The sequence below is a fragment of the Colobus angolensis genome, unplaced genomic scaffold, assembly GCF_000951035.1.
Source record: "Colobus angolensis palliatus isolate OR3802 unplaced genomic scaffold, Cang.pa_1.0 Scaffold314, whole genome shotgun sequence".
In the NCBI taxonomy this organism is placed as follows: Eukaryota; Metazoa; Chordata; class Mammalia; order Primates; family Cercopithecidae; genus Colobus; species Colobus angolensis.
The window spans coordinates 1,670,848-1,681,612 of record NW_012116422.1 but is presented as its reverse complement, the minus strand read 5'-3'; the positions used below and the strand labels follow the sequence as shown (position 1 = coordinate 1,681,612).

The 10,765-nt window shown below is 50.8% G+C and overlaps 2 protein-coding genes across 2 annotated transcripts in view; one reads left to right on the top strand and one right to left on the bottom strand.

Annotated features, from left to right (window-relative positions):
- The window catches only part of SHROOM1 (shroom family member 1), a 3,474-nt gene extending 661 nt beyond the window's left edge, over window positions 1-2,813 (top strand). Inside the window, exons 2-8 of the mRNA XM_011951117.1 lie at window positions 2-397; window positions 487-542; window positions 739-945; window positions 1,134-1,706; window positions 1,792-1,933; window positions 2,034-2,306; window positions 2,428-2,813. Coding sequence (XP_011806507.1) covers window positions 2-397; window positions 487-542; window positions 739-945; window positions 1,134-1,706; window positions 1,792-1,933; window positions 2,034-2,306; window positions 2,428-2,760 — 1,980 coding nt within the window. The 3' untranslated portion in view covers window positions 2,761-2,813. The remainder of the gene's footprint in view (window position 1; window positions 398-486; window positions 543-738; window positions 946-1,133; window positions 1,707-1,791; window positions 1,934-2,033; window positions 2,307-2,427) is intronic.
- A 5,885-nt stretch (window positions 2,814-8,698) lies between these two features.
- SOWAHA (sosondowah ankyrin repeat domain family member A) overlaps window positions 8,699-10,765 on the bottom strand; it is a 15,681-nt gene continuing 13,614 nt past the window's right edge. The window contains exon 2 of the mRNA XM_011951115.1: window positions 8,699-10,759. Within this exon, the coding sequence (XP_011806505.1) occupies window positions 10,225-10,759 (535 nt within the window). The 3' untranslated portion in view covers window positions 8,699-10,224. The remainder of the gene's footprint in view (window positions 10,760-10,765) is intronic.

Sequence of the window (10,765 nt, the reverse complement as noted above, 5' to 3'; positions counted from 1 at the left end):
CGGGGAGGGGGAGCCGGCGCGGTCCCGGGCTCCCGCGCCAGGAACTGCCGGCCGGGGTCCCCTAGCCAACCAGCAGCGGAAGTGGTGCTTCTCCGAGCCAGGAAAGCTGGATAGTGTGGGTCCGGGCGGTGGGCCGGCGGGGGAATGCCTGGGTGAGGCCTGCTGCAGTTCTGGCCTCCCGGGGCCTGAGCTCTTGGAGTTCCAGCATCCAGCGCTGGCTAAGTTTGATCACCAGGTGGGATGGCTGCCTGAGACGCAGCCCCAAGGCTCGACAGACCCGGACTCCGGGTCCTTGAAGCTTGGTGATGCCTACGGGCCCGCCAGTCGGAGTCGGAGCGCTTCGGGCGAAGTGTTGGGTTCCTGGGGAGGATCAGAAGGGACCATACCCATTGTCCAGGTATGGAAGTCAGGAAATGCAGGCTGGTAGGGGAAGCATCTGGGAAACAAAACTTGAGCCACATTTCAGTCGACTATTCACCCTTCCAGGCTGTTCCCCAAGGAGCAGAAACCCCCAGAGCATTGTTTCAGACCAAATTTTCCAGGTGAGAGACATAGACCACTCTGGACCAAGTTGGGGGGAGGCAGCTTGCATAGCTTTTGCCCAAAAAATGAAAGGGCTTCCTACCTAACCTCAGTCTGAGCCTTCTGGTTCTTTTGCAAACACCCTACTGTCTCCCTGGTGCAACACGGAGAGCTTCCTTCCTTTCACTGTGGTAACTACAGGGTCCCTGCCTCCAGGTTCTTGCCTCAGAAGGAGGCTGCGGTGGTGTATCCTGCAGAGGTACCCCAGAGCAGCCCTGCTGATGGTGAGCAGAGGGTCTCAGAGACCTGCATTGTGCATGCCCGGCTTCCCTCCCTTCCTGATGAAGTGTTCCTAGAAGAGGCCCCGCTGGTCAGAATGAGATCACCACCAGACCCCCATGCCTCCCAGGGGCCCCCAGCCAGGTAATTCCCTCTCACTTCCAAGCATCATGAGGCAACCCCCTGACACATCTACAAAACGCTAGAGGGGTACGCTCTCCTAGCTGGAGCCTGGGAGTCCAGGTGATAGGGGCAGGGACAGATGGCCCTTGGAGGACACCATTTGTTTGTGGCTGGAGCTTTTTCTGATTCAGTGTCTTTTCTGCTTCCAGTGGCCATGCCTCTGACCAGCAGTATGGAACTGGCTTAGGCCAAAGAACTGGCCAGGCTGCAGTCCCTCCAGAGTACCCGTTCCATGAGTGTCCAGGAACCGCAGGGGCAGATGACTGCTGGCAGGGGGTGAATGGTTCTGTAGGTATTTCCAGGCCCACAAGCCACATCCCCACTGGGACTGCAAATGATAACATCTCAACTGTTGACCCCACTGGACTGACCACCAATCCCTCCACAGCTGCAGAGAGTGACCTCCTCAAACCTCTCCCAGTTGATGCCTTGGGACTTTCAGGCAATGATACTCCAGGTCCCCCTCACAATACTGCCCTGGATAGGGGCACTGGCCAGCCTGGTTCCAGGCCCCCGTGGCCCAGTCAGTGCCTCGGGGAACTGGTTCAGGAGCTGGCCAGATTAGATCCCTCTCTACTTGACCCTCTTGCTTCCCAGCCCAGCCCAGAGCCACCCCTGGGCCTGCTGGATGGGCTGATTCCTTTAGCAGAGGTCCGGGCTGCAATGCCGCCTGCCTGTGGGGAGGCTGGAGAGGAGGCTGCTGCCAGTACTTTTGAGCCAGGGTGAGTGAGGGGTACCAGGGATTCTGGACGCTGAGCCCCTGAATTCGGGGACAGGAAACCCAGGGAGCTCTGGCTTTGTTCCCAGGTCCTATCAGTTCAGCTTCACCCAGCTCCTGCCAGCTCCTCAGGAGGAGACAAGGCTTGAAAACCCTGCCACCCACCCTGTGCCTGACCAGCCATGTGGCCAGGGGCTCCTTGCACCAAACGACAGCATCCAGGGCAAGAAAGTGAGTGGAGAGGGGCTGGTGGAGGCTGGGGGTGGGTAGAAGCCCAGAGCCTGGACAGAGAAGTCGTGAGCCTGGCCCCAGCCTTGAGCCTTCCCTGCAGGTGGAGCTAGCCACCCTCCTCCAAAAGATGCTTCAGGACCTTCACACGGAGCAGGAGCGGCTGCAGGGGGAGGCCCAAGCGTGGGCCAGGCGCCAAGCGGCTCTGGAGGCTGCAGTGCGCCAGGCCTGTGCCCCTCGGGAGCTGGAGCGGTTCAGCCGGTTCATGGCCGACCTAGAGCGCGTGCTTGGCCTCCTGCTGCTGCTGGGCAGTCGCCTGGCCCGCGTGCGCCGCGCCCTGGCCCGGGAGGCCTCAGCCAGCGACCCTGATGAGCAGGTAAAAGGGATTCAGGTTGCAAGGGAGGAGGGCAGTGAGGGGCCTGCTGTCTCCAGCTGAAACCATTCCGGGAGCGGCGGCGCCCTCGCCTGGCTCACGGCGCCTCTTCCTGCGGCTCCAGGCCTCCCTGCTGCAGCGCCTCCGGCTACTGCAGCGGCAGGAGGAAGACGCCAAGGAGCTAAAGGACCACGTGGCGCGGCGCGAGCGGGCGGTGCGGGAGGTGCTGGTGCGAGCATTGCCGGTGAAGGAGCTGCGCGCCTATTGCGCCCTGCTGGCCGGCAAGGCCGCCGTCCTGGCCCAGCAGCGCAGCCTGGACGAGCGCATCCGCCTCCTTCAGGACCAACTGGACGCCATCAGGGACGACGTTGGTCATCATCCCCCGTCTCCCAGCCCGGCCCGGCCCCCAGGGACCTGTCCTCCAGTTCAGCCGCCCTTCCCTCTTCTCCTTACCTAGTTATAGGTGGAGAGGGTGGGGAGCACCGCCCCTACCTCTCACCCACGTAAGTGGGGTGATGCTGACTTATTCTCTGCTTTTCCCTTGAGGGACTGACTGGGGAGGACCCAGGCCAGGTCTCTCTAAGATACTCCTCCAAAGTGTTCTCATGTGGCCTCGCCCAGGTCTTATGGCTTATGTGGTAATTAATTTATGGATCTTAAAAACTGCAGTGTTCCCCCATTTTGTGATGAGAGTGTGGGGCTGGCAGGGGTTGGTTGGAGGGAGGAGAGAAGATAGAGGAGCACTTAGGGTGCAAAACAGCCTATTTTTTCTTCAATAAAAATTGTTAAGAGAAATGTGTGTGTCACCTTCAGCACAGCCGTGGGAGGAGTGAGAGGGGTCTTGTTTACACAGTCACCAGCCCTGGCTGACTAGAGCAGAATAGGGATTTGCTGGCAGAATATCAGTCAACCCTGCCAATGTCTAGTTAGCCTGGAGAACCTGGCTTGAAAACGGGAGGGACCAGGGGAATACTGGGTTTTCAGCTCCACTGTCACCAGTATTTCCTAACTGTTCCAGTGACTGTGTCACAGCCACAAAGGCCTAGGTCTGATTGGCTGAGTCTGGATTCCGTAGCTGGTTTCTAGCCAACATCCCAGCTTCAGTAGTGACAGTAGGAGTCCTGTCTCCTTTCAGGACTCAAGCTACTGAAATGGGCTCAGATGCTCTGCTGCTTAAATGCCCTGACAAATATTCAGTATACTTGAACATCTGGGGACATTCATTCCAAGATCCAGAAAGCACTGTGTCTTCCAGTTATGTTATCAACACTGTTTATCCTCCTCTCTTTCAGAGACCCCACTGGGTTAGCCAGGCCTGAGGCAGGCAGTCAAGGGTGGGAGCTGAAGGTGAGGGGTGGGAGACCTCAAGATCTTCCATGCTGGGCTAAGGACCTGGAGACATAGCAGTGGTTGTAATCTGAAGGTGGGCCATGGTTGGTAGTGGGAAGTTAGGGGCTGGAGTGGTATGACACATAGAACTCCTCAATTTGTGCATCCACCCCATGTATATAGAATCAAAGTTAGGTTCTCAGATATACACGTTGAAATCTGCTTCAGCCTTTGTAGCTACAAATGCTGGAAACAACAATGTTGTTCCACAAATATTCAGTGTATTTTTGGAAGCTGGGCACATTAAATGGCATGTTTATGTGCATTTAAGTCCAACTGACCCCCAAGTGAGAAATCTCTGCTCCTGGGCTTGTTTTCTGATGCGTATTGTCATCAAGTGCAACTGGTTGGGGATTTTAAATGGTCATATTCATACCAAAAGCGTTTGTTATAACAGTTGTGCTATTGAGCACAGAACAATGCTCACATTATGCCCTTTTATAAAAAACACATGGGGCTCCTACTGAGGCCTTTGCGGGTTCTAACATTATGCTTTGCTTTCCCCTTTGAACACAGTGGGCAGGGCCTCTGCTCCAAGGTCTTCAGCCTAGCAAATACACCCAGACATGTTCTGGATGGAAGCGATTAATTTCTGCCTTTTGCCCTGTACGGACCCTATTGCATTATTCCATTGTGGTATTCTTAGAAACAGCTATTTGGGAGGCTGAAGTAGGAGGATCAATGGAGTCTGGGAGGCGAAGGTTGCAGTGAGCCGAGATTGCGCCAATACACTCCAGCCCTCCAGCCTGGGTGACAGAGTGAGACCCCCGTCTCAAAAAAAAAAAGAAAAGAAAAGAAACACAGCCAACATATCCATTAAGCCAATGGGAATTGTGTATTTCAAACAAAGCACCCCCAGCTCGGCTGGGCGTGAGGAGCACGGGGGTGGGAGTAGGGGCATCTGCCATCTTCCCATTAAACTGGACTTTGGTTGTGTGCTGGGTTTTTCCACGGGGAAATAAATATGTGGCTTTTGTGCTCGTCCTTGCCAGATCAGGAGAACCCCCAAAATAAGGCCACACCTCCTGCAATGGACCTTCTATCTTCCCTCGGTCTTCTTGCCCCAGTTTTTCTCCCTTCCATATCGTTATTTCTCCAGAGGGCAAGAATGAGCTCACCATATTTGTTTTGTATCAGCACCACAGACCAAGACTTTGCGGGGACCAGAAGCCCGGTGAATTGACCCTTCAGGATACTGCCAGCAGAGGGCGCTGTCCTCCTTATGGTGAAAGCTGGTACCTACCCTTCTGCATCCAGCTTCTCCAACTACCAGGCCCTCTGGGCCAGCCACAGGGACTTTGACTTGCCCTGCTGAGCACTTAAGCCCGAAAGCCTGGAGCTGAGCCTTCTGCTTCTTTCAGAAGGAAACTCTGACCAGCCAGGCAGGGAAAGGCTGGCTGTCTTTGCCACTGGGCCTGTGTTGGAAAGTTACTGGCCAATGAAAAGTGGGAGACAGGGCAGTCGCGGGGAGGGGTGTGGGGGGAATTTAAACGGTACACTGATTAAATCATATCCCCCTAATATGGATTTGATCAGTGCACTTTTTGATCTCGAACATCAGTATTAAAAAAAAAAAAAAGCCTTGCGTAGTCTCCCAGGGTGAGAAAGCGGGTTGCATGGGTCCCTGTCGGGGTTTCTGCCCCCCACCTCCTTTAGCCGCCAGCGTTCCTGCCCCATCCTCCTTCCGGCAGCCTGCCGCGGTGCTCCCGGGCTTTTGGGGAGCGCAGGCTGCGGCTGGCATCGTTGCTGGGCAACAGGCAGCCCCGCGGCCGCCTCCCCCGCTCGCTTTTTCCGCCCCCGCTGCTCCTCCTAATGTGGATTTAATCAGTGTACTTTTTACCTTCAGACTGTAAATTGGAAACGGAACAGGGAAGCCGTGTTCCGCGGTGCCCCAAACCGGCGCGCAGTCTGTCTTGAACATCCTGCTTGGCACAAAACGTGCCCCTGAGAGCGGCTGGCGCAGACCTCAGGGCTCCTCATTGGAACAAATTGCCGTGCTGTGCATTCACATGTAAACCAGGAGCTTAGGAAATTTAGGTCAAATGTGGTTGAGGGCTGCAGAGAGAGAGAGGTGAAAGGGGCGTTTGGGGGCGCAGGAAGGCGGGAGGCGGAAATTGCTGAGGACCTCTCAGTGTTGCTGTCAGCCTAGCTACAGAGTGGAAGGTCACAATGGACGTTTACCTGTTGTCTTTGATGTTTAAATCAGCACCCACTTCCCACGAGGAGGATTTTTTTTTTTTCTTTAAGGATAGCTCTGGATCTCGATGTCTCTGCTTTCTTTTCTCTTCCCTGCAGGCACACCTGAGGCACCCAGGTCACAGGTTGAAGTCCGGAGGTGTGGCAGTTCCAAACAGGCGAGGTGGGTTCAAGGCAAAAGGCTATCTGGAGAGCGAAAGAGAATCTAAGTATAGGCCCGGCGTCTATAAATACAGGGTGACTCACGCCTGTAATCACGGGATTTTGGGAGGCCGAGGCGGGCGAATTGCCTGAGCTCAGGAGTTCGAGACCAGCCTGGCCAACATAGTGAAACCCCGTCTCTAACAAAAGATTAGCCAGGCATGGTGGTGCACGTCTGTAATCCCAGCTACTTGAGAAGCTCAGGCACGGAAATCGTTTCAAGTGAGAATCGCTTGAACCAGGGAGGAGGAGGTTGCAGTCAACCGAGATCCTGCCACTGCACTCCAGCTCAGGTGGCTGAATACCAGTAATTTAGGTCTGGAAGGTGGGAGTAGGGATGCTAGAGGAATGTGAGTTTAGAAATACATTATTTCTATTTTAACTAAAGTGATATCACGTACAGAATTTGGGATAATTTCCCTCTTGTGGAAATACATTTTTCCTAGTAGAGTCAATTGTTATGTATACAATCACTAACATGTTAAAAGAATGGTGATCATGGCAGGGTGCAGTGGCTCATGCCTGTAATCCCAGCACTTTGGGAGGCCAAAGCAGGCGGATCACCTAAGATCAGGAGTTTGAGACCAGCCTGACCAATATGGCGAAGCCCTGTCTCTACTAAAAATTCAAAAAATTAGCCGGGCATAGTGGTGCGTGCCCGTAATCTTAGCTACTTGGGAGGCTGAGGCAGGAGAATCGCTTGAAGCTGGGAGGCGGAGGTTGCAGTAAACTGAGATTGCACTACTGCACTCCAGCCTGGGCGACAGAGCGAGACTCCATCTCAAAAAAGAAAAAAACAAACAAAAAGAATGGTGATCATGTAAAGCAAATCCACAAATCAGAGCTATTTTGTTTTGGGATGCAGCCATTTACCCCCTGGAACTAACCCGGCGCCCCACATTGGTGTTGCAGTTCATAAAGAGCTCTATCCACTATTCCATGTGCTCGTCCTTCCGCCACAGCCTGTGAAATAGGTACAGGAAGTCTTTTGTCCCATAGACAGGGAAGATGGAGTTTGGGGAGCTGGGTGACTTGCCCAAGGTCACTAAATGAGTAAAAAGGGCTGAGATGAGCCCTTTTTACTGCTTCCTGCGATAGGATAGCAGACAGTGTCATGAAAAAGAGCGCCCAGAGGCTATTCCAGCTCTGCCACTCACTAGCTGTGAGGCCTGGACAAGTTACTTATGACTTCTCTAGGCTTCAGTTTCCTCACTTTAAAATCAAGATACAAATAGGACATACCTTGTAAACTTGCGATTAATACCTGCAAAGTGTTTAGAATTGTGCCTGGCACTTAACCAGCACAGGTTATACAGTATATGCATTACCCTGGATCTCCATTAGGTAAGTGAGACATGCTTAAGAACAACCTCCAACCTCCATTAAAGGACATGTAAAACTTTACTTAAAAGCTTGCTATGGATATGACTCATAACCATCTACATCAACAATTAACTTCTCCCTCATTAAAAGGAGTGATTTCGTCCCTGTGACAATTCTTGTCAACCAAATTGCCTTCACAATTATTTTCTGTTAGCGTTGAAAATACCCTTCTAAAGGTATGCTTCCTGCTAGGTGATATATGATTCTTAAAAACTTTCCATATGCATATGAAACTATAATTTCCCATCGGCTTACTTTATAGTTGCAGAAAGCTTTGGCCTGCAAGGAAAGACAGTGTTTTCTAACACCTGAACTTTAGGTATATTGATCCTAAACTCTCGCTAAATGTTTTACTTCACTTGAAAGGCTTGCAGCACACTCTTCTGAAACACAAAGATTCTTCTGGCAGTTCAGATGATCCTCCTCTGATTTAAGTGTGCAATAAACATTAGTTATTGTTATTACTACTCTGCTTTTTTTTTTTTTTTTTTTTGAGACCGAGTCTCGCTCTGTGGCCCAGGCTGGAGTGCTGTGGCCGGATCTCAGCTCACTGCAAGCTCCGCCTCCCGGGTTTACGCCATTCTCCTGCCTCAGCCTCCCGAGTAGCTGGGACTACAGGCCCCCGCCACCTCACCCAGCTAGTTTTTTGTATTTTTTAGTAGAGACGGGTTTCACCATGTTAGCCAGGATGGTCTCAATCTCCTGACCTCGTGATCCGCCCGTCTCGGCCTCCCAAAGTGCTGGGATTACAGGCTTGAGCCACCACGCCCGGCCTACTCTGCTGGTTTAAATGTCGTCTTTCTCAAGGCAGGTCATACCTGTGTCTATGACCTTTGTCTGAGGCCCTGTTTCAGTCAGGCGTCTCTCTTACCATGGAAAATCTCCAGTATTTTATTCTATTTTCTAGACTGTCAGCTACTCTGATTGCTATGATTGTGCCTCCCACAATTTTTCTGCAGAGGCAGAAGATTTAATTTGCATTTTAAAATAATTTATGCAGAGTTCCAGGCAAGGAAGGTGGGAAGGTCACATCAGGGCCCACATTGATCTACAGTTCTCCATTACGATATCCATGTGTGGTTGATTCCTTTGCAGAGCACTCCAACTTCTTTCAATAACAGAATGCTTGAAAGAGGCAGAAGAATGAAGGAAAGGAAATTAGATACAAAGAAAAGAAAAATACAATAGCAAAAACTGTAGAATTTTTAAGGGAAGTACATCACCACTCAAGCAGAAACAAAATGGAGGACTGTTTATTTCATTGCTCAATCAAAACTTTCCATGAAAGACTGCCGTAAGTCATTTCAAAGGCTTCACTGATACATATGGGGGTGGGGAGGGAAACTGCACTACCCTGTGCCACAAAACTATTTGATATAACCAATGACATGCAAACACAATTTGCAAAAGCAGAACATTATCACAATATGATATTTAAGAAATTGGTTGAGTAAATAGATTTCATATCTTTAAAAACAGAAAAAAAATTACACTGTATTGAGCCTGGGAAATCTTGGCAATATCTACAAACTTTCTCATTTACAGATAGGAACAAAGGCCCGGAGAAGTTAAGCCACTCATCCAAGCTCACTGAGCAGAGATTCTGCATTTGCTATTTTGGAATAAGCTGTCTGCTTTCAAATGTTTTCTTAAAATGGATATTACATACTTTTTGTTTGTACAGAGCAGTTATATAAAATAGTTGCTCCTTAATTGTATCCATTACTATTTAATCGCTTATTTTTCTGTCATAATACTATGACTTTTTTTCTTTGAATATTCACCTATTGCACTGAAAGGCTCCACTGGATTTGAAAACCAGATTCAGAAACACAGCACCCAGGTGCAATTCACAAACCACAATTTTTTTTTTTAAATTAAGTACTCATGCCACCCACAAGTACCAAACACATGTTTATATTTCATGATGAAGACAATCACAAATTAAAAGTATCTGCCAAAATGTCTCTTTTCTCTAAGTCACCTTTACTTTCAAGATGTACTTGTTTGCAAATATTTAGCATTCACAGTACAACTGAAATTAGTTACATTCATAATGGTCACAATCGTTATTCTGTGTTCATGACTCTCCAGAATCTTGATTGCCTAAAATGAGGTAGATAAACTTTTAAGTTTGTTGGTTGGGATTAATTTCCTTTAGATCTTGATCATCTATTTTTTAAATAGAATTCCAAAGTATTCAGCAAAAAAAAATTGAAAAATGTCTAAGCACTTTGCCTAGAAGTTGAAAAATATAATTTCAAAAGGTTATTATGAAAGTTGCTTTACCTCATTTCAATTTAAAAACAGAATAAATGCATCAAATTACAAAACCACCACATATCTTAAAGCTGACAAGCTAACATCTTTCAACATTTCAAGAGACCCTTGCTCTAGTTCTGGCTTGGGATTGTGTAGCTGCAGAGGCATCAGGTGAACGCATTCAGGGGCCAGACCAGCTGCTGCCCCTTAACCTTTGACCCTGAATTTCAAGTTCCCTTCAGAGTTCAGGCCTGTCTCCTGGAGTTCTTTATAGAAAGCTCTCACCGATTTCTCAAATCCCATCTCTGGAGATGGGTCATGCTTCAGAAAGAAGCTGGAAGTGCAGGCCCATCTGGGTAAAACAGGCTGCAGTGGACAAAGCTGGAAACAGAATGCGGCTCCAGGCGTTGACTGGGCTGCAGTCTTGGGCGGGTTTGGACTGCCAGGAGCAGGCCGCGATAGATCAACCAAGTGGTAGTCCCAGGGACCTTCAGGTTGTTGGAGGCAAACTGGGCACTAGACCAGCTAAAGGCCCCGGAGTAGGTCGACGAGAGATTTCTGAGAAGGCTGGCAGACCACCGCGGATCTTTGTCTTTTTACGTGGAGCCATGGGCGATGCGCTCAAGAACTTGCTGAAGGAGCTCGACTTCTTCAAGCCTCGGGCCAGGTCCTGGAGCATGAGGTCGTCGGCCAGGACGCCCAAAAATGCACTGGTGGTGGAACTGAGGATGGTGGCGGCCACCTGCACCGGGCGCCTGGCAGCAAGACTGCCACTTCCACCACCGGTCGCATCTGGCTCTGTGGTGCCTCGCAGGCCTGGATCGCCAAGAAGGCGGCGCAACGCGTACGAGGAGCCAGGCCGCAGGTACTGGTAGGCGCGACGCCCGCTGTGGTCACGCACGTTCACCTGGGCACCCAAGCGCACCACCAGCAGCACAGCGGCGTCCTCGTGGCCGTGCAGCGCAGCCAGGTGCAGCGGCGTGTAACCGCCGTGGGAGCGCGCGTTCACGTCGACTGGCGCGCCACTGCGC